Here is a 25,621-nt window from a genome sequence, read left to right on the forward strand (position 1 = left end):
ACACCCTCTGGCACTAAGCCAGCCGGAACTGCATTCCTGTGTGTTCCTGCTCAAAAAAAGCCCTGATTTTAATACATGCCTTTCTTTTGGGTTTGGTTTCTTTAGCTGACTTAGCATTGATTGCTGTGCTTCTGTGTTCCATATTTCAGCCTTATAAATGGCCTTGTACATGTAAAGAATAGCAGTTGCCTCTAGGATAGCATAAACTTTACAACAAAATTGAGAAAGTATTGGTTCTTTTTAAATTTAGCTTTTTAGCACCCATGTGTAACAAAAATAATGAAATATTCTGAGTAAAGTTGCAAAAAAAAAAACCTCTCTCTAAATCTATCTAATGGGATTGTGTACTAGTAAGTAAATAGTCAGGATGTGTTGTAATGACCATTTTGTTGCTGCAACAGCACCCATTTTAATACTAAACAGCCTAATGATTGTTAGTAGGTTGTTAATACTGGGGTGGATTCAATCAAGGCTTCTCCAGCCCAGGGAGCCTTGTTTCAATTTAAATAGCTCTTCCTTCAATAGAGGAATGACTTAAGTTGGAAGAAGGCTTCACATTTGAGGCATTTGTGGGGTGTGAATATTTTGATAAATAAATTAAAAACATTACTAGATTATGTTCAGTGCAGTGGTAAAATGGGGGTAAGATTCATCTAATTGGTTTGTAATAAGTCTACATTTCTCTGTTTTTTGCTGTGCATTCTCCTGCACTTCTGTTTTCTGTAGTGCATTCTTCTGTTAACTGACAGACAATTACTTTTGGTTAAAATGTGGTTTTGAATGTCCATTACCTACAAGAGGAAATAAAAATACTGGTTAGACGCTTTCACCTAGACTAGCCTTCCCAAGCCTCCCGCCCTGGCGGGAGAATACTGGATTTTCAGCCTCTTTTCCCGCTTTCCATAACTCTGGAAGCGGGGGGAGGAGGGGGGAATGGCGCCAAGGAGCATTTGCGTCGTCCGGGAAGGAGGTGCTGAGCCTGGCAAGGGAAATCTTGAGAAGGGAGGCTGGCTCGCCAGCGAGCGGGTGGAGGTGGCTGCCGAACGCAGGCGGGTCTTGACGGACTCCAATGCCCGATGCTTCTCCTCCTCCCTTCCCTTCCCACCCAGCCCCGTTGCAGCAGCCGTTCTTCCTTTTCGCAAGCTGCTTCCCGCGCCCAGTCAGCTGGCTGGGGGGGGGGGGGAGGAGAGAAGCCCCGCCTGCAAAGGACCATGTGCCTTTGCACCTCCGGAGGCTTGATTGCAAGGCTCCACTTTGGGATGGTGTGACTGCTGCTGTAAAGAAGCTGGCAGCAACTCGTGAGTAGAAAGGCCAGTCCCTCGCTTCAGTTGCCAGAAAGGGGGGGGGGGAGGGAGGAGGAGAGGGAAACGTCTTCATTATTCCCTATGTGGAGATCAATTCTCATAGGGTATAATGGGGAATTAATCTGGAGGTTTTGGGGGCTCTGGGGGAGCTGTTTTTTGAGGTAGAGGCACCAAATTTTCAATATAGTATCTAGTGCCTCTCCCCAAAGTACCCTCCAAGTTTCAAAACGATTGGACCAGGGGGTCCAATTCTATGAGCCCCAAAAGAAGGTGCCCCTATTCTTTGTTATTTCCTATAGAAGGAAGACATTTTAAAAAGTGTGCTGTCCCTTTAAATGTGATGGCCAGAACTCTCTTGGAGTTCAATTATGCTTGTCACACCCTTGTTCTTGGCTCCGCCCCAATGTCTCCTGGCTCCACCCCCAAAGTCTCCTGGCTCCTCCCCCAAAGTCCCCAGATATTTCTTGAATTGGACTTGGCAACCCTAACCTAGACATATCTGTGTACTGAAATGCTGAGAACGTGTGACTTCCTATGTGAGATTAAAGTAATAACTTTAAAGGACATTTTAGAGAAAGCTATGCTTCAAGGTGCTAGGGTGGTAAAGAAAAAACAAAGCCTACAAACAGATTTTTGGGCATGGAATAACCCATGGCTGTTTATAATCCAGCAGGAGTTACAAGGGTAAAGAGGCGTTACATTAGTGATTCAGACCTAAAAAACCAATAGCATGCATGTTGAGCTGTAATGAGTAAATGTTAAGACAAGCTCTTAGGCTGCATTCATGTGCAATAAAAGATACTGTGTAATGTCCAGGAGTGTGAGCCAGACTGATCATGGTTCAAATTGCCATAGGTATGAACTTGCAAAATTGTCTTCAGGCAACCATCTATCCTCCTGCAGTGTATAATGTTGTCCCATCTTTCATCTGTGAAATGCTTCAGATACTGTATAAATGCTTATACTGTGGGTGTCCAAACTGTGGCTCAGGAGTCACATGTAGCTCTTTCACACATATTATGTGGCTCTCGAAGCCCCCATCACCCTGTTGGCCAGTTTGGAGAAGGTGTTTGTCTCTTTTAAATTACTTATTCCAAGCCAAGCCAGTTGGCAATTTGGAGAACACATTTAAAGTTGCTTTCTTTCCATCTCTCCTTCCCTCCCTATTTGCCTGTCTGCCTGCCTTCCTACCTTTCTGTCTTGTGGCTCTCAAACATCTGGCATTTATTCTATGTTGTTCTTACATTAAGCCACTGGCTTATACCGTGCATCCTGTTAAATCTAAGCATCCATATAACTCATGGAATGCAAAGGAGCTATTTTACAGAACTTTCTACACTTTATGTGCATCTATATGAAGATTATGGCTTCTATGGCTTGTTTTAAGTAGCTGCTCAGGAGATAATGCTATAATAGTGATTCCATATTCTAGTCATGGTGACATGCTGTACATTACACACTGTGATACAGACTGTCTTCACTTCTTCTGTTCAGTTCTAGCTAAACCAAACCATGCATAGTGATGTTTAATTATGGTTGCTGTGATATCCACATGACCAGTCATAGTTTGCGATCTTCAAGGAAGCTCAAATCCAAAACTGCTGTTTGGTTGGTTTGTAAACCATGGTTTGGGGTAATTATTTAAATGTTTACCTTCTGCTTTTCCATATAAAAGCTTCATGGTATCTTACAATAAAAACAGAAAACCATAAAAATTGAAAAGCTAAACTAAAAAAGAGCCAAGTCAAATATAAGTGAAGAACAGTGTGTCAGTTTGTCTGTTTTAAATGTTTACATCTTGCTTTTCTCCCAAGTGGGGATTCAAAGTGGCTTATGACATCATTCTCTCCTCCCATTTTATCCTTACAACAATATCCCTGTGAGATAGGTTGAACTGACAAACTAATGTTCCCAACATCATCAAGTAAGCTTCCATTGGCAACTGAGGTTTCAAATCTTGGTTTCCCAGATCTTAGTTCAACTCTCTTACTATACCACACTGACCTATGGAGCAATCCTAAACAGGTTTACATAAAAGTAAGTCCTGTTTTATTTAATGGGTTTTGCTTCTATTATGACAATAATTTAAAAGCTTTGAAAAGTATTATCCCAGTCTGTGTGGTGAAGTGGTTGGAGTACTGAACTAGGATCTGAAAGTCCTGATTCAAATCTTCTACTGCCTAGGCGTCCCAACCCTCCCGCCCTGGCGGGGGACCCCAGGATTTCCACCCTCTTCTCCCGCTCCCCCAAAAAATGGAAACGGGGGGAGAAGGGGGAAACGGCAACCCTACCCCAAGCCATTCCTCAGGGGAGGGAGCCCCTCTCGCTCCTCCCGAGGAGACCCTACCGCCAGGCACAGGCTGTGCCTCGAGCGCAGCACGGCCCGGGCACCTACTGGCTGGCTCCTCCCCCCCCTCCGTGCCCTGCTGCGCTCCAAGGCCCCGCTGGCCGCAAAGGGCAACCCCCCCTTTCCTTCCCCCCAGGCCAGCCGGAGGGGCGCTCAGGAGCCCACTGGCCTCTCGATCAAGAAGGCCCCAAAAGGCAAGGAGGGAAGGGGACGGGAGGGAGCCTTCACGGTGGGGGCGGGGGAGGCCAACGTGCAGGAGCTCTGGACCGGAGAAGGGCAGCACACAAACACACACGGCCCAGCAGGAGCACCCCTGCCCAGCACGCCGCCAAAAAGGCAGTCCCTCTCTCTCCTCCCGAGGAGTCCCTGCCAGTTTGGTGTAGTGGTTAAGTGTGCAGATCTCTTAAGTGTAAGGGTCTCTGTTGTGGGGGAGGAAGGGAAAGATGATTGTGAGCTGCTTTGAGACTCTTTGGAGTGGAGCGCAGCCAGCCACGGGAGAGGGCGACTCCCGCTTCTCCTCAAGACCAGCTAGAGGGGGGCGTTCTGGAGGGCGAACCCAAATGGCAAAGAGGGCAGGGGACGGGAGGGAGGGAGCTGTCGGGGGTGGGGGGAAGGCGAAGGCGAAGGCGCCAGAGCTCGGGAGAAGCGCAGCAGCCCCCGTCCTAGCGCGCTCCCAATCCCTTCCCTGGGCAGCCCTCCCTCTCTCCTCCTGAGGAGACCCTACCGCCAGGCAGAGCCTCTTCCTTGCTGGCAGCACGGCTGGCTGGCTGGATCCTGACGCTCCCTCCTCAAGACTCCACCCCGAAGGTCTCCGACGGCCCGCCCTTGAATGTTGCCAAGCCCAGCCAGGCAGGTGATTGGCCCCGCTCCCCTTCCCCCCTCCCTTCCCTTCCCTTCCCTCCCTCCCCTGGAAACTAAACAATCTTTTCTGCCTCTTGAAAGACTCTTCTACATATTAAGAACGCCTGGATTTTCTTAGTGACCTTCCTTGGGAGTCCAAAAGAAGGTTTTGTCCGTGGGTGCAAAGTTACCATGATAACACCAAATTCATAAAAAGAAAAACCATATTTAAAATGTAAGGTGATGAATATGGAAAGGGGGGGAAGGGAAGTGAGCAAAATGTTGCTAACTACAAAGCAAATCATAGAGAATTGATCCACGGGTATCTGGGGCTCAGGGGGGGGCTGTTTTTTGAGGTAGAGGCACCAAATTTTCAGTATAGCATCTAGTGCCTCTCCCCAAAATAACCCCCAAGTTTCAAAAAGATTGGACCACGGGGTCCAATTCTATGAGCCCCAAAAGAAGGTTCCCCTATCCTTCATTATTTCCTATGGAAGGGAGGAATTGAAAAAGTGTGCCGTCCCTTTAAATGCGAGGGCCAAAACTCCCTTTGGAGTTCAATTATGTTTGTCACAGCCTTGATCTTGGCTCCACCCCTAATGTCTCCTGGCTCCACCCCCAAAGTATCCTGGCTCCACCCCCAAAGTCCCCAGATATGTTTTAAATTGGACTTGGCAACCCTACTACTGCCTGAAAGTTTGCTTGGTGTCCCTGGGCCAGTAACTCTCATCTTAACCTGCTCCACATTGTTATTATGAAGATAAAATGGGGAATCATCCCCTGAGTTCCTTGGAGAAGGATGGGATCAAATGATTCTATCTGGGGTTATATCTAGCAGCATCCCTCATCTTTGAAGTGTTATTTTGTCTGGATCAGAATGAGTTTACTTCTCAAAACCCTGAAACATTCCTTAACCTTCAGACATCATTTTGCCATTCTGCCACCTCTTCCGATTAAAAGGAGTAAAGGTAGATATCATCAGCATATTGTCAGTTTGATCATTTGGCACAGTCTCTATTTGAGCAAACTTCAAAAGATGGAAGTCAAGAGGGCCTGGCATGACTTTGTCCATGGGGTCGCAAAGAGTCGGACTCAACTGTGCGGCTGAACAACAACAACCAGAAACCAAACTAAAGTGGATGAAGACAGTCTCCTCCAAAGCCTCTGAAGTTTAGTTACCAGATTAGGCAACTAGTTTATAACTGAAGTCTTGGTTCATGAGAATTTCTGAAGGAATTATCTCATGTGACCACCTTCTTTACAGGGCTGGGACCATACCACTCTTCATGAAGTTTCAACTGTATCTTAACTGAATTGGTCTTTCTTCCCCTGTTGGATATAATCAGCCAAGAAGAGCAAATGTCAAGCAAGCTGGGGGCGGGGGGGGGGCTTCATTCCGCCAAATATTTTGTCCACATCTTCAGACTGCAACAATTGAAATTCATCAAAATAAACTGAATCAGGCAGGGTTTTAAAAATAACATTCTGTAATTGTAACTGTCTTCAAAATGACATTTGTCCGATCAGATATGTGTGATTATTGCCAGCAAGATGTTTCACAAATAAGTCACAGGGATCTGTTGGGGGAATTTGCCAAGTAGCTACATCTTTAATGAAGTGTGGCATGAAATGGGACCACAATGTTTAAGAATGGAGCTGTATGCTTCCTCATCATTTCCATCACTGAAAATACCAATACTAAAATATCCACTGCCCCCCAAGTGCTTAAACCCCAGTGAGGGAAAATAGCTGGTCACAATATGGTTATTTGTATTTCCCCCTCTAGCTCAGTTAAAACATATACACCAAAGGTTAAACATAACCATTTCCAACCATTTGCAAGGGGGTCTGCAAATCTGATTAGACTGCTGCTTCTGTAGCTGTTTTTCAGTATAATTACATATCTGGAATTCTAAACCTTGAACCATTAGTAATTTTCAGTAATTTCACCTTTAGACTATCAGAGCTGAATTACTTTTGTGTTTTCAGGGGGTTAGAAAGGTGTAACTCGGGTTCAATTCACATATTACCATGGTATTGTGGTAGTCACCAAAATGCTGCTTTCTGTAGTTCTGTACCATATTTCTTTAGTAACATATGAAATTCTTATTAAGTGGAGTATCCCACCTTATAAGCCCCTCCCCCAAAGTCCTCAAAGTAGTTTAAAATAAAAATGTGTAATGTTTGTGTGTGCTAACTATTAAATTTAACTACTTTTGTTTTACCTTGTGAAATTGCTTCTCCTCAGACTTCTGTTTTTTCTTGCCTTCCAGGTACATCTTAATTGTAACAAGATTTCAAGAAAAAAATGGCCAGTAGTAATGCTAATTCTAACAATCACCTCCCCTATTTCTTTGGCAACATCACACGTGAAGAAGCTGAAGATCACCTCATGCAAAGAGGGCTGAGCAATGGATTGTACCTACTGCGAAAGAGCCGGCACTTTCTGGGAGGCTATGCTTTGTCCCTGGCTTACGATGGCAAGGTTTATCACTACACCATTGAGGGGGAAATGAATGGGTCTTATGCCATTGCAGGAGGAAGGTCTCACAGAAGTCCTGCAGAACTCATTAACTACCACTCAGATGAAGTTGATGGTCTTGTTTGCCTTCTGAAGAAACCCTGTAATCGACCACCAGGAGTGGAACCAAAAACAAGTCCATTTGAGGACTTAAAGGATAATCTAATCAAGGAATATGTCATGCAGACATGGAACCTACAGGTAGTTCTAGCTGGAGTTTTTTTGCTTGCTTGTTTTTGGTACATAGTATGCAGAATGAGGTAAGAAGATGATATTGGATTTATACCCCGCCCTTCTTCATATGTCAAATTTGATGTATGCTAAATTGTTGACACTTTGTAATTATTTTGTGCAACGGATAAATAAACTTTATTATTGTCCTGCCCTCCCCAAAAAAGAGTCTCAGGATAGCCTACAATCTCCTTTACCTTCCTTCCCCACAACAGACACCCTGTGAGGTAGTTGGGACTGAGAGAGCTCTCACAGAAGCTGCCCTTTCAAGGACAGCTCTGCAAGAGCTATGGTTGATCCATGGCCGTTCCAGCAGCTGCAAGTGGAGGAGTGGGGAATCAAACCCGGTTCTCCCAGGTAAGAGTCCACTCAGTCAACCACTACACCAAACTGGCTCTCAAGTTATAAGGGGCACAAAAAACATATTCAGGTGTTAGTGGTGAATTTTCCGCCCAATAAAAATGCCATTCTAGTTGGCACTTCCTCTATTTCCTCAATAACTGGCAAGTAATGTCAGACTATTCTGCAAGTATAGAACACAATTGCAAGCTAATTTCTTTTCTCAGTCCCTGACCAGGAAAGTACTAGCAAGCTTCATTATTCAGTGAGCATTCCTGGATGATGGGTTTGCTTGCAGGCTTCTTGCTTCTATTTAATATATTAGATTATTCAACATATTTAATGTTTGTATTTTTAGCTTACTCCTTTTGAAGTGTTCTCACTTATTTTGCTACTCATTGTGATTCATGTTGATATTTCAAACCATGTACTTTGTACAGTATGATTTCAGATGTCCTGAACCAGTTACTTCTCATATATATGAGAAGTATTTTAATATATCAATAGCACCTATTACTATTTTATGTAACTGTTTTATTTGTTTTATTATGATGCACTTATGTTTTATCTTGTTTTAATGTTGGCTTTGCGGCTTCCAAGTGTAAGCCGTCCTGAGCCTGCTTCAGCAGGGAGGGCGGGATATAAATAAAATAAATAAATAAATAAATAATATCTATAAAGCAAAATACCTTGGATATGGCCAAGCTATTCATCTCTTATCTGAGCTTCTAGAACTGTTTATATTATATACCTGAAGGAAATAGTGTGACTTACTTATTTTTTCCATTTTGTTCACTGTGCAGGGCTCTGCCTTGGATCAAGCTATTATTAGTCAGAAACCACAGCTAGAGAAGTTGATTGCTACAACAGCACATTTGAAGATGCCCTGGTTCCATGGGATGATATCTCGAACTGAATCAGAGCAACGCATTTTTCTAGGAACAAGGAACAATGGGAAATTTTTGTAAGTAAGCATTTTCCCCTATATGCCCTGAAGAGTGATAGAAGAACTGAATAGTGCTTTGTGACAATCACAGCTTGTTAAGATTTCCAGAATTTTGTAAAATATCTTTATGTCTATGCATATCTATCTGTCTTGTATCTATTGATTTTGTGGCTTGTTGGAAGGGGGATTCTTGAAGAGTACCACATTCCCAAAACTTTGCCTCATAAAAGAAGATGATGAAGATATTGGATTTATATCCCGCCCTCCACTCCGAAGAGTCTCAGAGCGGCTCACAATCTCCTTTACCTTCCTCCCCCACAACAGACACCCTATGAGGTGGGTGGGGCTGGAGGAGGCTCTCACAGCAGCTGCCCTTTCAAGGACAACCTCTGTCAGAGCTATGACTGACCCAAGGCCATGCCAGCAGGTGCAAGTGGAGGAGTGGGGAATCAAACCCGGTTCTCCCAGATAAGAGTCCGCATACTTAACCACTACACCAAACTGGCTCTCAAACAGAAAAGACACAGATAAATTCCTATAATTCATACAGATGACCTCTGAAGTAAAACAGTTTTTATAAATTTCAGGATTTGGTAAGGAAGAAATCTTCACACCACCAAAGGGACCTTGATCAATAGATATGGGGTATGGTCAGACAGTCCTCTAGGTATCCCGTTTTGAGATTGACTGAGAGCTATTTATGGTACACAGATATATTTTTAAAATATATAAACTGTCATCAGCATACAGAAACTTACAGTCCTGGAGTACAGTTCTGCAGACTTGATCTACTTTGTTGTATTATGTAATGGGATGGCAGCACAGAAAACTAAGATCACAAAATGTATATCCTGCCTTTCTGCCAAACAGACCCCCAAGGCAACTAACAATAGAAGAAGATAATGATACTGTGTTTATACCTCTCTCTTTAGTCTGAATCTCAGAGTCTCAGAGCAGCTTACAGTCTCCTCTACCTTCCCGCCCCCCCACAACAGACACTCAGTGAGGTAGGTGGGGCTGAGAGAGTTCTTACCCTTTCAAGGACAGTTCTGCGCGAGTTATGGCTGACCCAAGGCCATTCCAGCAGCTGCAAGAAGAGGAGTGGGGACTCAAACCTGGTTCTCCCAGATAAGAGTCCACACACTTAACTACTGCATCAGACTGGCTCTTCATGTAAAACTAAATATTAAAAATCATCATAAAATCAGTTAAAACTAAAAATAAAACATATATAAAAAGTCTAGCAATTAAAACATATGGCAGGAAAGAGAGGTCATTGAGGAAATGTCAAACAGAATTTAAAAAGTCTCCACATGCTAGAAGACAGTGATGGAAGGGGACCAGTTTTCAAATTACTCTCCTCCATCATTGGTGTTATGCAATGCCAGGTCCATTAATAATAAGACCTCAATCCTTCCAGACTTTCTGTGTGAACAGAAAATGGACCTGGCTTGCGTGACAGAGACCTGGGTGAGAGATGGGGAGACAGTAGTTCTCTCCCAGGTGGCTTCCCTAGGATACTCAGTTTTTCACCAATCATGGACTAGCGGGTGGGGGAGAGGAGTGGCCATATTTATACGGGAGGCTTACTCCTTCCGGGCCCTCCCATCTCCAAAGATTGATGGTATCGAATGTGCCGGTCTGGTGTGGGATGTTGGGGAGGGTTTGGCGGTCTGGCTGGTGTACCGAACGCCTAATGCCCCGGCCAGCGCCCTACCATCCCTTGTGGAGGCCATAACAGGCTGGGCATTGGAACACCCAAGGCTTTTGGTCCTGGGTGATTTCAATGTCCACGCCAATGATGCGAACTCTAGTTAGGCGGCGGACCTGGTATCATCCATTTCAACACTAGGACTCTTCCAATTTGTTACAACACCCACGCATCAGGCAGGTCACATGCTCGATTTGATCTTTGCGATGGGAGTCTTAGTTGACCAGATCACTGCAGATGCGGTGCCGTGGTCAGACCACTATGCCCTGAAGGCTCATATGGATGTGTCACCCCAAACCTGTTTAGGCGGCGAGCATATTTTAGCTCACCTGCAGAACCTGATGGACCCAGTGCAGTTCCAGATGGCCCTGCGGGACTCCTGGCCCCCCAGCGATTCTCTAGATGACTTGGTTGAGATCTGGCAAGATCGGTTCACCACGGCCATAGATGAGATTGCTTCACAGCAATTGCTCCCGTGGTATAACCTGGAGCTGTGGCTGATAAAACGAAGGGTCAGACAGCGAGAGAGGTGGTGGTAGCGTACTCGAGATGAAGCGACCAGAACATCTTATAGAGAGTTTATGAGGTCCTACATTGTGAAAGCAACGTCACCCCAGAGTCGGAAACAACTAGTACTTGCACAGGGGACCTTTCCTTTCCTTTCCATGAGATGGCAGTCAAAGCCACGAAGAAAGCTTACTTCGCGGCTAAGATTGCATCTGCGAATTTGCGCCCGGCACAGTTATTTAGTATTATTCGGAATCTTACAACTCTGCCACAAGGCAGACCAAACTGTAGGAAACTGGATATAAGCTGTGAGGCTTTTGCAACTTTTTTCACAGATAAGATCTCATCACTCCACAATGACGTCCCTGCCACTGTTGAAACAGTAAAGGAACTTAAGGCTCCGTGCCTCTTTTCCAGATCAGCTTTGGATTGTTTTACAACACTCAGCCTGGAGAAAGTCGACAGAATTCTCTCTACTGTGCACCCAACAACATGTGACCTAGACTCTTGCCCATCCTGGCTGATTATATTATATGGGATATCGTAAATAGATCTCTCTGTGAGGGGCACTTTCCAGGGCCCCTCAAAGAGGCAGTGGTCCACCCTCTCCTGAAAAAACCATCATTAGATCCGGCCGAATTGGCACACTATCGGCCGGTCTCGAATTTGCCCTTTTGGGGGGCAAAATTTGAGGGCAGTAGCATTACAGTTACAGAGTTTTCTGGAGGACGCTTCCGTCCTGGACCCCCACCAGTCTGGCTTTCTCCCAGGTCATGGGGTGGAGACAGTACTGGTCGCCTTGGTGGATGATCTCCAGCGGCATCTGGACCGAAGCAGTTCAGCGATACTGATGTTGTTGGACCTGTCGGCTGCGTTCAACACGGTTGACCATAAGTTGCTGATTCACCACCTTGCTGACACACGGATTCAGGGGTTGGCCTTACAATGGCTCTCCTCTTTTCTCCATGGTCGGGAACAAAGGGTGGTGATTGGGGGACAGTCATCCCAGAGACACCCACTTAATTGTGCTGTGCCTCAGGGGGCGGTGCTCTCCCCGATGCTGTTTAACATCTATATGCACCCCCTTGCCCAAATTGCCAGGAGGTATGGGTTGGGTTGCCATCAGTATGCTGATGACAACCAGCTCTATCTACTGATGGACGGCTGGTCTGTCTGTACCCCAGAAAATCTGGATCTGACGCTGAAGGCTGTGGCAGGGTGGCTTAAGCTGAGTCAACTGAAGCTGAATCTGACAAAGGCAGAAGTCCTGTGCCTGAGCCATGGCAGCCTGGGAAGGGGAATCCCCCTACCAGCTTTTGATGGTGCGCCACTTGCAATGGCGCCTAAGGTCAGAAGCTTGGGGGTGCTACTAGAACCTTCATTGACAATGGAGGCCCAGATAGCAGCCACTGCCAAATCCGCTTTTTTCCATCTTAGGCGGGTAAGGCAGTTGGTCCTTTTCCTTGACCGCGGCAACCTGGCAACTGTGATCCACGCTACAGCCACCTCAAGATTGGATTACTGTAACGCCCTCTACATGGGGCTGCCCTTGTCTCAAATCTGGAGACTGCAGCTGGTGCAGAATGCAGTGGCTAGGCTGTTATTGGGGCTCCCCATGCGGGAGCACATACATCCTGTCCTGTGGGAACTGCTCTGGCTGCTGATAGTGTACCAGATTCACTACAAGGTGCTGGTTTTACCTTTAAAGCCCTATATGGCTGAGGACCTGTCTACCTCTTTCCATATATTCCCCAGAAGGTACTTAGATCAAGGACACGGAACCTGTTATCGATCCCTGGGCTGAGGGAGGCAAGACTGAAGATCACTCAAGAGAGAGCCTTCTCTATAGCGGCCCCCTATTGATGGAACCAACTACTGAAAGAAGCAAGAGCCTTGTGGGACCTTGTTCAGTTCTGCAAGGCTTGTAAGACAGTTTTATTTCAACTTGCTTTTAATCAATAGCCACATATGAGGATACTTAAGAAGACTGAAACCGAAACTATTGGAATATATTATTAGCACCAGATTGTTTTAAAATGTTTTAATTGTTATATTGTTTAAGGTTTTAATGTTTAAAATTTGTACATGTTTTTACTGTTGTGAGCCTCCCCGAGCCTGCTTTGGCGGGGAGGGCGGGATATAAATCCAATTAATTAAATAAATAATAAATAAAAGTTCGGTGTCACAGTTGTGAAGGTGCTGAATTCAGAAGGTGGAGGCACCTGAAACAGTGCCTCAGAAGTTGGTCATAGTGGTTTGGTAGGTTCATATGTAAGCAGGTAGTGTTTTAGTTCATTTGACTTTTTTGTATTTTTGTGTTCATGTGTGCATGTGTGTGAGTGTGCATGTGCACATGGAAGACATGGCTACCTCTGGTGATTAACCCCACTGAGGGCATGGAGAGTTTTCAGAGAGGTGGCTGAATAAATCCTGCCCCTGCCCTCCCACCTCTGGCATTTCAAGGAGGTCTCTCATCAAAATACTTGCCAGAATCAATCCTGCTTAGCTTCCAAGATGTGATGAGATTGGGCTTACCAGGGCTATCCAGGTCAGGGCTGAAGCAGATAGTTCTTCAGATTTGGTTGTCCCAAATTTATAGAGCTTTAAAGGTAAGTTTCAGAACCTTTAATTGGACCTGGAAGCAAAATGGGGAACCAGTGTAGGTGGAACAAGTCTGGAGTGATATTGTCCCTATGACTCATTCCAATCATCATCCTTGCCACAGCACTCTGTACCATCTGAACTTTACAAAGAAGTTTCAAGGTGCCACTGGCATCTATTTTGTTTTTCTGTAGTAGAATAATGTCCCTCAATAAGATATAGATGTCTATGCAGCCCCCCCCCCCCCAATCTGCTGCCTTCTTTATAAAGCTGCTGCTCAGTTTTTCTCTGGATATTGAAGTGCACACATGGAGGTGCCCATCATTTAAATTACTGGTTTTCCTCTCAGTGCTGTTGAATGTCGGTAGGAAATAGCTGAGAATGAATCTGTCACAGGGGCATAGCCAGGCTTTTAAAAGTTGAGGGGCTTTTTAAAAAGTTAGGGGGCACCCTTTCTCATCCACTGTGGGGCTTGCTGCTTCTCAGAAGCTTTTTGCGGTAGGAGCAAAAGCTGGAAGCTCTGAAAGTGGTCAAGGCAGCTAGCCCTAAAACTTCGCAGTCAAGAAGCAATTGCAAGCAAGGGGACTTTCCTTCCACCTCCCTCTCTCCCATTCTGGCACTTTACAGCCAGCAGCTCCATCTATTTCCCACCCTCCCCAGCCCATTCCACATGGTTTCCTCTGCCTGCTGCTTTTGCTGTTGCAGTGCAGTGTTCCCTGCTCAGCTCTCCTGGTTCTAGCTACCAATGATGACCCTTCACCGGCTCAAAAAAAGAAGCAGCAGCAGCTATGGAAAAAAGAAAAGAAAAAAGCAGACTGCACCCCTGAGGGCCCCCTGGAAGTCGGGTGGCAATGCCTTCACAGCCCCTCCCCCCATGGCTACAAGCAGGGATCATTTTGTAGAAAAATAGGTGGTGGAGCTCATCCAGGAATTGTTATGCATCTGCACATGCTAGTCAATGGACAAGGAGGTGGAACTCTCAGAAGAAGGAGGTGTAACTCTCAAAAAGGTTCAGGAGCTGTGCTCCTGTGAGCTCCCACTGAATCTGAGGCCTGGCTACAGGCCTGATCTGTCATAGTTTGTTTGATAAGAAGTACACAATAACAATCTCCAGCACATATACAAATAGCTGAAAGTGATACAAAAACTCATAGTAAGGAATAGCAGCAATGCACAGCTAATGATGGCAGTGTGAGAGTGTGATTTTTAGCCTTCCTGCTAGCCCCATATTTGTCTCCTTGAGCATTTTTGTCTCCTTCTTCTCCCCACCACTAATTTTTGACTTGGATTTGGTTTTGCAGAATCAGGGAAAAAGACACCAATGGCTCCTTTGCTCTCTGTCTTCTGCATGAAGGAAGAGTAGTTCATTACCGCATTGATAGAGACAAGAGGGGAAAGCTCTCAATCCCAGATGGAAAGAAATTTGATACACTGTGCCAGGTTTGTAAAATTTCAGCCACTCGGCTATCTGTTAATTTACACTCTGGTTCCAGTCATCTGCAAACAAAGTAAATTCACAGAAATGATCGTTGTCACATATCTCTTCTCAGTGCAACCTCCTTACATCCCTGAAAAGCTACTCCTGTAGGTCGGGATTCTTGGGAATGGTATGGATGGATTGCTGTACATGGGGCTACTGCAAGGGAAAAAATAGTAGAAATCACTGTCCTTATTCTTGTATAAGCTCTTCTGCAAATAGAGCAAGAACTTAAACTTGAATATATGTGGTATTGCTGCCAGTTTCCCCTTTATACTGGCATCCCATACTATTTCTGAAATTGAGTGATTTGGATTTGTAGAGCAGCACTGACATAATAATTATTCATGTCTTAAAGTGCATGGTGACTGCTCTGTGAATCACTATTTTCCAGATTTTAACATGGATTATGTGGGGGGAGGGGAACAAATGTGTTAGTTTGTCCTGCACAGGAATACAGAGAAAAGTAGGTATGATATCATAGATGTTATTTAAGAGTGAATGTGGATGAATTTGTTAATTAACAGGTGCAGTAGCTGCTGTCTTTATGCTTTGTCATTTCAATAGAGCTCAACACATGCACAACAACCAAATTGTCGTTCTGTAGTATGTATGACTCAACATCTCTTCAGTTTCTGCCTTTCCCACTCTAGGCAGTCTGTTCCTTTCCACAGGATATCTTCCTCCCTCCCTCCCATATTTTGGCAGTGACACTGCAAGGATTACATTTGCATACATATCATGTCTAGAAACAGAATCCCTGAGAAGTGGTACCTCAGAGCAGCAAGTGGTATGAAGAAGGGATGCTGTGAATAAATTGGTCAGCCTAGCAACCACAGGAACTCTGTGGTCCTTGTATGGAGTGCAGATGAAGAAACAAATTGCACAGGGAAATGAACTTTTAATCATTATACAACCCCAATGCATTTTCAAGCGCAGCTTCTTCTGGGAGAATATTTCAGATTCTTTTTAGTTCCATTCCTATACATACAATAGAACATTTTCTTCACTTATATGGAGTGGACATACAATTAACATTTTGGAGTCTGTGGACCAAGGAGCTCAAACTGTGCTGAATTTGCTACTCAAAGCCAAGGCTTTGTAACAATTACATCGCTCATCTAATCTTTCTTCTGTTCTGATAGCTAGTGGAACATTATTCTTACAAAGCAGATGGGTTGCTAAGAATCCTCAAAGATCCAGTTCCAAGTCCAAATTTTCACCCTATGAATGGTGAGTATTTTTGTTTGTTAACTGTTGAACATGGATCCACTTATCATGTGTATTTTTCTTAACTGTATGATATTGCCTGTGACACAGTAACCATGGATCATTCTTCTATCACTTCAATTCCTATGCCTTTTAGTTCCCATCACTGGAAGTTTATAACATCCATTAATTTTGTTCTATGTGATGTCTGAATTATCCCAGAAAGGCAATTGCTTAAATAAGAAGCACAATCCTATATTAAACAAGCATGGCAGAACTATCTTGGAGAAACTCTTATAAACATCATTATTACTGTGATGTGGTCATGTCCAGAGAATAAGATAACAAGACTATCAGTTTGCATCACTTAGTGCAAAATGTAGTTTATATCTGTTTGAACCTTCAGAATCTCTGAGGAATGGTTTTCACTGGCTTTTCTCCAGTAAAGTTCTGTTGGGGTGTGTGTATGTGTGTGTTAAGTGCTGTCAAGTTGCTTCCAGCTTATGATGACCCTCTGAATTAATGACCTCCAAAATGTCCTATCATTAACAGCCTTGCTCAGGTCTTACAAACTGAAGGCTGTGATTTCCTTTGTAGAGTTGATCCATCTTGGGTTTTACTCTTTTTTTTTTTTGCTGCCTTCAGCTGCTCCTAGCATTATTGGCTTTTTGAATGACTCTTTCATATCTTCTTCGTGGTCTCTGTGCATCACACTGATGGGATATAGGCGCCTGCGCCGATCACAATCGGTAACTTCAAAAGCTGTGGATTTCCGCGCCCCAGGCCCGGTGCGCATGTGCAGAAGCCCCACCGCGCATGCCCACCAGGACCGGAGTGGACATCCCGCCAGTTCTCTTCTGACTGCCGCTTGGATCAGTCGATCAGTCGCTACAGTCGGTACTTTTTCCTAAATCAATAACTAGGATTGTGAATTTCCAGAGACTTTTCTTATTCTATTCGAGTAAAGGAGAGGCGTCGCTTAGAGCCTTTTCTTCCTTTCCCGTCTACCCAGTCCCCCCCCCCCCGCCACGCATGGAAAGGCGGTGGGGATTTTTCCGGAGGTGTATAAAGTGCGGCAGCAAAATCGCCCCTCCGGACGGACATTCTCTTTGCCTACTTTGCCTCGGAGAGTCCCATATTCCAGACTCCTGCGCACACTGTGCAAAATTCTCGAGGCAAACAAAGAAGAATAGGGCAGCCCGCTTAGCCGCTGCACTAATGGAGAAGGCGCTTTCGCCGAAGAGGGTGTCGACTGCACTAAAACCTTCGACATCGGAGTCGGTCGAAACCGACAGAACCCTTACCGACGCCGATCGCCCCACCAAAAGAGCGGGCTCGGCATCGAAGTCGGACTCCTCCACGCCTGCTAAGAGGCCTAGGGAGGAGAAGGGAACCCATGCGGAAGCAAAAAAGAAGAAGAAAGCGGATAAGCCCAAGCAAAGCGGGCCCTCTACGCTTTCCACCCCGACTTCACCATCGGTGCTGGCGACCGGGGTTGTACCACCATTGAAGCTCTTCGCCTCGCCGAGCCGTCGGCTAAGCCCACCGATGCTGACATCCATGTTGACGCAGATAGCGATATCATCGGAATCAGACTGCGACATCGAGCTCACACAACGCTCGGGAGCGGAGAACAGTCCACCCGAATTTCGACATGTAGGGACTCCGTCCCCTCAAACCACTAGAGACAACCGTACTACTCCTCAGCGGGACCGATCGCGCAGTCCGCACGGGAAGTCATCCACCCCGCGCCATCGTTCCCGAAGCTTGAGACGGGATCAATCTGAGAGCTGTTCCAGAAGTCCCCGACATCGACGTCGGTCGCGAGAATCAGTCGAGGTCGGATCACCTTCCAATCGTTCATCACTCAGAAAACCACCACCCCCACTGCCCTGGGATCAGAGGCAGTGGCAGTATTTGTACGGATCGTACCCAATGCCATCAGTCTTCCCTTGGATGCCTCCGAGGCAAATGGACTGGGACCAACAGTCAGAAGCCTCAGTCAGACCTCGGACGTCGTATAGAACGCCAAGACATACCCCATTGGCATCGATATCGAAACCTCCCGATCCCGAACCAACTCAGAAGCGGAAAAGCTCCCCACGTTCCCGAGGCACGGAGAAAGTTGTAACTCCAGAACCTGTCAAGGCTCCTGGCACACCCCAACGTCGATCCGAATGCTCAGAATCACCGGAAGACTCAGCTAAGTCGGAGGAGGAATCGATGTTGGAGGAACAAGGGACTCCATCATCACCAGAAGAGCCACCACCTTCACAGAAGGTGGGAGAGGACCAACCCATATCCCCTTCTGAGGACCTAAAATCGTACGGGGACCTTATAAAGCGCATGGCCCAGCTGCTGGCCTTAACTACAGTCCAACCTCAACCTGTAGTTACAGACAACGTCTTTGACATCGTACAGTTGGACACCTCTACAGCTGTTGCTCTACCCTTGACCACAGTTATGTTGCATACAGCAAAATCTTCCTGGGACAAGCCTGCTTCTACGCCAATATCCTCCCGCAGGCTTGACCATATGTATAGGATTCAGGAGTCTACAGCTGAATTCCTATTCAACCATCCAAAACCCAACTCTGTTGTGGTCACCTCCTCTTCTAAGGCCAGGAAAACTCATACCACTCCCCCCCGACAAGGAGGGCAAGAAATTGGACAATCTGGGTAGGCAATTTTACACAGCGGGTTCCCTGGATGTGAAGGTCGCAAACTACTCAGCATGTATGGGACGCTACCAGTACGCCTTGTGGGACCAGCTATCCAGTATCTTGCCCACTCTTCCGGAGCAGACCAAAGGAACCGTAAGAAAGCTTCAGAAAGAAGGTATGGCACTGGCAAAACAACAACTGAACTCAGCGAAACATGCTGGTGACATCGGAGCCAAGACCATCTCCTCAGCCATCACTCTCAGAAGACACTCCTGGTTGAGGTCAACAGCCTTACAACCGGACACACAAACATACATTGAAGATCTTCCATTCGATGGCAACGGATTATTTAGTGCCAATACGGATTCTGTATTACAGGAGATGGACAAAAGCATTAGAACATCTAGAAACCTGGGGGTGTCCATCTCATCCAAATCACAGACCAAGCGACCTTGGTCTAAACCCTGGAGCAAGAAACCCTTTTCAAAACAACAAGGAGAACAACAATGGAGGCCCAAGAGCTCGGCCTCGTTTTCCCAGCCTCAGTACAGCACGAAATCAAAATATTCACCAGCTGCATCCCAATCTTCTCGCCAGAAGGGGAATCGTCAGCCCAAGCACCAGCTGCATCCCAATCTTCTCGCCAGAAGGGGAATCGTCAGCCCAAGCAGGGTCTGACTGTTTTCCTCCCTACCCTTTTCCCTACCCTTCTACTTCGGGCCATACAAGACTTTACCCATTTTTCCCAGCATGGTCCAGAATAACAATGGACAAATGGGTTCTGTCTATAATACAAGTAGGATACCAGATAGAGTTTTACAGGAGACCTACAATCCCTACATTCGTCTACACGACTCCCTCCCCGACATTGTTGGAAGAAGTTCAGTCACTTCTCCGCAAGGTAGCAATAGAATTAGTTCCAACAAACCAGGAAGGACAGGGGTTCTATTCCCGGTATTTCATAATCCCCAAACGGGATGGAGGTCTTCGACCCATTATGGACTTGAGAGCTTTAAATCTCTTCATTCCACATCACAAATTCAGAATGTCTTCCCTACCAAATATCCTACCACTTCTCAACCACGGAGACTGGATGGCTACACTAGACCTGCAGGACGCCTACTTCCATATAAGCATCCACCCAGCATACCAGAAGTCCCATTTTCAATATCGGGCACTACCATTCGGCCTCTCCACTGCCCTGAGGGTTTTTACAAAGACAATGGCCGTAATAGCAGCTCATCTGAGGCTGCAGGGAATAACGGTATTCCCATATATAGACAATTGGGTTCTAGTGGCAGACTCAAAACATCGTCTATTGCGTCACATCCAAATCACGTTGGCTCTCTTACAGGAGTTGGGACTGCAAGTCAACAATCAGAAATCTCAGAGGGTGCAGTTTATTGGAGCGATTTTGGATACGTGGGTGTGCAGGGCGTTCCTACCACCAAACAGGGCAAGCGACATTATGTCAGTGGTGGGAACGTTTCTCCACAGCTCAACTGTGATGGCACGGCAAGTCCAACGCCTTCTAGGACTGATGGCCGTGACTACAGCAGTCATTGTATTCGCGAGGTTCCACATGAGGATTCTTCAGTTGTGGTTCATCAGACATTTCAGATGCATGAAGGATCCTCCATCACGCAGGATGGTCATTCCACGATCAGTCCTATCCACTCTAGAATGGTGGCATCAGGAACATCATCTAACAGAAGGAGCTCCATTTCACAGGAAGGCTCCATCATTGACCATAACCTCAGACGCGTCCCTATGGGGATGGGGAGCACACATGGAAGGCATGTGCGTGGGGGGCAGGTGGCCAAATGCCACCTGCAATACCACATAAACTTTTTAGAGTTATTGGCAGTCCATCACGCCATTCTGTCTTTTCGGAGATTGATTGCCAACAAGATGGTAGCAATTCTAACGGACAATACAACGGCCTTAGCCTACAGGCAAGGAGGCACAGTGTCTCGGAAGCTGTGCTTACTAGCTCTGCGCATATGGGAGATATGCAGAGAAACGAACACGATACTAACTGCCACTCACCTTCCAGGCAATCTCAACGCCTGTGCAGACTCCCTCAGCCGGGGGGGAGCCATACTCCACAAATGGGAGATCAATTGGGAGTTTCTCCAACCAGTGTTTCAGGAATGGGGAACACCGGAAGTGGACGTGTTCGCCACGCGAAACAACTCAAAGTGCAGGAGATTTTGCTGCAGGGGAGGAGCGGATCCAATGTCATTGGGGGACAGTCTATTATTCCCTTGGACCAGACAACACGTCTACATGTTTCCTCCCATCCCACTAATTACCAGGGTGGTTCACAAGATTTACAGCGAACGTCCAAGAGGGATCCTCATCACCCCCTGGTGGCCCAGACAACAGTGGTTCTCCCCAATACTGAGTCTGTCCAAAGGGGTCTTTCACCAGTTTCTGGCAGCTCCAGACTTACTTCTGTCGCACCAAGGGCAGGTGCCTCACCATGATGTGCCGCACTTGAAACTGACGGCGTGGAGGCTGTAACAGGACCATTGTCTAAGAGAGTACAGGAGGTTATTCTCAACTGTAGGAAGTTGTCTACGCGGAAGTCTTACGAGTATAAATGGTCTAGGTTCGTAGATTTTGCATCCGCCACGTTGGCAGACCCTAGTAGAGCGGGCCTTCCTACAATTTTGGACTTCCTACTCACTTTGATTGACAGGGGTCTGGCTGTATCTTCAATTCGAGTGTACTTAGCAGCTATTTCAGCCAACCATGTGCACATAGAAGGGCACTCGATCTTTACACACCCTGAGGTGAAAAGGTTTTTGCGGGGTCTCGTTAGACTCTACCTGGCAATGAGATTTCCGGCTCCCGCGTGGGACCTCCCAGGAGTTCTGCACGCGCTATCGGGGAAGCCCTTCGAACCAATGGCAACATGCTCCCTCCAGTTGCTGACTTGGGAAACAGCCTTCTTGTTAGCCATCACATCAGCGCGCAGGGTGGGCGAACTTGCAGCTCTGCGCTGTGATGGTCCATACCTGCGCTTCAGTGCAGAGGGGGTCTGGTTGCGACCGGATGTCAGGTTCCTGCCAAAGGTGATTTCCTCGTTTCATCTGAATACAGAGATCTATTTACCAGTTTATTTTCCTAACCCGACAACGGAATCGGAAAGGAGACTTCATGCGCTCGATGTGAAGCGGGCACTATCCTTTTACTTACACAGGGTGGGCCCGGTTCGTAAGGATTCTAGACTTTTTGTGTCCTATGCCCCCATCATCTCAGGGCAGCAGGGTTTCGGCTCAGAGAATCTCTAAATGGATTGCAGAAACCATAAGACTCTGCTATTTGTTGAACAAGAGACCTCTTTCTGGGCCTATTAGAGCCCACTCCACCAGAGCTATGGCTACCTCGGCGGCTTCCATGAGAGGAGTGCCGCTGAGAGACATCTGTGAAGCTGCCACGTGGTCCTCCCCACATACTTTCGTCAGACACTATGCATTGGACCTTCAGTGGCATCAAGGCTCTTCGGTTGGCCGGGCTGTGCTGCAGTCTCTCTCTTGCTGATGGACCGTGGCACTCTCCTCCAGGTAGGATGTTAGCTTGCTAGTCTCCCATCAGTGTGATGCACAGAGACCACGAAGAAGATAAACAGGTTTCTTACCTGTAACTGATGATCTTCGAGTGGTCATCTGTGCAGTCACACTACCCGCCCTCCTTCCCCTCTGCTGCCGGTCCATCAGTGGATCACGCAGCGGTCAGAAGGAACTGGCGGGATGTCCGCTCTAGTCCTGGTGGGCATGCGCGGTGGGGCTTCTGCGCATGCGCACAGGGCCTGGGGCGCGGAAATCCGCAGCTTTTGAAGTTATCGATCGTGATCGGCGCAGGCGCCTATATCCCATCAGTGTGACTGCACAGATGACCACTCGGAGATCATCAGTTACAGGTAAGAAACATGTTTTTTCATAATATGACCATAGTAATTGTACCAGTTTAGCCTCAGTTTAATCATTTTAGCTTCTAGCAAAGAGTTCAGACTTGATTTGCTCAGAATTCATTTATCTTATTTGGTGGTCCACATAATTCCTGGTGGTAGAAGCAGCAATTTAAATGCTTATAGTAATTAAAGGTAAAGGTAGTTCCCTGTGCAAGCACCAGTCATTTTCAACTCTGGGGTGACGTTGCTTTCACAACATTTTCATGGCAGACTTTTTACGGGGTGGTTTGCCATTGCCTTTGCCAGTCATCTACACTTTCACCCCAGCAATCTGGGTACTCATTTTACCGACCTCAGAAGGATGGAAGAATGGAGCCGGCTACCTGAACCAGCTTCTGTTGGGATTGAACTCAGGTCGTGAGCGGGGGGCTCCAACTGCAGTACTGCAGTTTTACCACTCTGTGCTATGGGGCTCTTTATAGTAATTAGTATATGTATTATCTTAGGCAGTTTTGATCTTGGACCCTGCCCACGGCTTCCTGATCGTGTCAAGGTAAGAAAATGTACTGGTCAAAAGTGTCAGTGACTGTTTTAACAGCATCATAATATTTTGTAATAACCATATAATAGCATCATTCATTATGTAGATTATTTGCTCAGTCTTTAAAGATTATGGAGCAGCTAATTTGTGTGAAAATAACTATAGCAATGGTATATGCCATAGTACGTACTGGCTGTTTCTCTTATATAGAAGAAGAAGAAGACTGCAGATTTATACCCCGCCCTTCTCTCTAAATCAGAAACTCAGTGACTTACAATCTCCTATATCTTCTCCCCCCACAACAGACACCCTGTGAGGTGGGTGGGGCTGAGAGGGCTCTCACAGCAGCTGCCCTTTCAAGGACAGCTCCTGTGGTAGCTATGGCTAACCCAAGGCCATTCCAGAAGCTTATATACAGGATAATGGTATATTCTGTGTCAAAACCATACAAATTCCAAGCAAGGAAACAAATAGGTTCTACACTTAGAATATGTAATTTAAAAAGTGGTTCTGCATATTTATTTACTTTTCAATTATTACTACCTCTAAATTTAATTCAAATGGGGTTTAAGTATGTTGATAAGGAATGTCAGAGGCAAGGAAGGAAAACAGGAAATGAGAGAATGATCTAGGCTATGCTTAAATGGTATAGTGGCCAGGGTGCTAATGAAAACAATTTGGAGAGCGATGGGAGAGTTGCAGATTAGAACACCAAGGCACTAAATTATCCATCTTCAACACTGAACAGTATCAAAGATTCCCATCTTATTTATTTAAAAGACAAAAGTATTAAAGATTAACTCGCCATTTTCCTGATACTGATACGAGCTCTGAAGGAGACACATGTCTTAAAACTGCATGCTGTTTTAAGACCCCAAGTCTATTCAACAAACCATATTTTTTCATAGTCCCAGTTCATTCTTTAAATACCTGCATGGGTGATTGCTTGAAACACAGCTGTGAAGTGGTTTCACATTTTGTTCTGGATGTTTTCACTAAAAACTGTCACCAACTGCAGTTTGCAGCAGTATGTTGAAAGTGGCTGCAATTCCATTGCTGTTCATGTGTTGGATTTCAAGCAAACACTCATGCAGCTAATTGCTTGAAATTAGTCTGAAAAAGAAAACGTTTCAAATAAATAAACGTTTTAGCTGAGTACTATATCATAAAATTATCTTATTTAGGGCAAACAGAAGCTATAGAGTTGGATTTTTAAATTAAAGATGGTGGTGATTTCTCCATTAGGTCATCTGTTTTTCTTAGAAACCAATAACCTAGCATCAGACTAGGACTCTATAGACCTGGGTTCAGATGTCCATTCAGCCATGAAGTTTGCTAGCTGAGGTTGGGACAGTCACTGTCAGCCTCATCTATACCACAGGGTTGATGTGAGCCTAAAGTAGAAGATGGGAGAACCGCACATATGTTGCCCTGTCAAAGGTAACATAAAATATGATAGATAAAATCTATTTTTCTGAATACACAGTGATAAGGACATTTGAATGACTTTTCTGTTGCCAGGTAAACAATATTATCACAAACAGTAGGAAGTCAAACATTTTTGAGAAAAATTTGCCTCGGATTAATTTATTAAAACTGAAAAACTATAGCCTTTCACATCTGAAAGAAGATACTAAAAATGTACTGGACAAGATATGCTATACCTAAAACAGCTATATTGTTGAGTCCACTGGGCTTTTCCACTAAATCTTGACCAGTTCTCACTGCAGTGCCCAACCCACATGACTTTTGTTTATGTAGGAACCATCAGACCTCAGCATAGCCCTTTTTGTTGCCCAAAGAGGAGTCCCTCTTCCCCTTTTACCAACAGAAAAGTATGCTAGGTTCAGCCTCCACCCATTTTATATATATTTTTAAATTATCATGGCCTACTGAAGATTATTTGTCTGAAATATCCCCAATGACAGTTTCTGATCTCCTTCTAATATTGGTTAAGTGTTTTCAGTTGAATTTCATATTTTAACTGTATTTTAATGGTTTAAATGTTTTAATGTCTTTATATTCACTGATTTGTGTACTCTGTGTAAAAAAATCAGTATTAAAATGTTTTTAAATAAAATAATTGTTTTTTCGGTGGGCTCCTGCCTGCTCAAATGATTTGAAATTCAGTTTTAAGGAAGTTTTTCTCTTAAAGAAATTGCAAGATTGTGTCTGAATAATAATAATGCTTAAATTATCAATTTAAAGGCCTCGGTGGTTCGTAAAATCACCTGAAGTCTAAGGTTTGTGGACGGTGGGTTTAAAAACAGGCAGGAAATGATTCAAGGAAGAGTAAGCTGTGTTGTTAAAGGAAAAAGTATATGTGAGCTCTGGAAAAGATACAAAACAGCACTACTGAGTTCATTAAAACTTTTGGTAACCAACCACTGTTGTAGAATATAGGCATGTATTTATGAAGTACTACTTTAACATATTTCCTGATTTCTTTATTGATCCTCTTGATAT

At 45.3% G+C, this 25,621-nt stretch overlaps 1 protein-coding gene across 1 annotated transcript in view; it reads left to right on the top strand.

Annotated features, from left to right (window-relative positions):
* The window catches only part of SYK (spleen associated tyrosine kinase), a 59,749-nt gene that overhangs the window by 19,634 nt on the left and 14,494 nt on the right, over window positions 1–25,621 (top strand). The window contains exons 2-6 of the mRNA XM_060235493.1: window positions 6,765–7,213; window positions 8,386–8,546; window positions 14,649–14,787; window positions 15,970–16,057; window positions 23,121–23,167. Of these exons, the coding sequence (XP_060091476.1) occupies window positions 6,800–7,213; window positions 8,386–8,546; window positions 14,649–14,787; window positions 15,970–16,057; window positions 23,121–23,167 (849 nt within the window). The 5' untranslated portion in view covers window positions 6,765–6,799. The remainder of the gene's footprint in view (window positions 1–6,764; window positions 7,214–8,385; window positions 8,547–14,648; window positions 14,788–15,969; window positions 16,058–23,120; window positions 23,168–25,621) is intronic.

The sequence above is a fragment of the Heteronotia binoei genome, chromosome 4 (genome assembly GCF_032191835.1).
Source record: "Heteronotia binoei isolate CCM8104 ecotype False Entrance Well chromosome 4, APGP_CSIRO_Hbin_v1, whole genome shotgun sequence".
Classification (NCBI taxonomy): domain Eukaryota; kingdom Metazoa; phylum Chordata; class Lepidosauria; order Squamata; family Gekkonidae; genus Heteronotia; species Heteronotia binoei.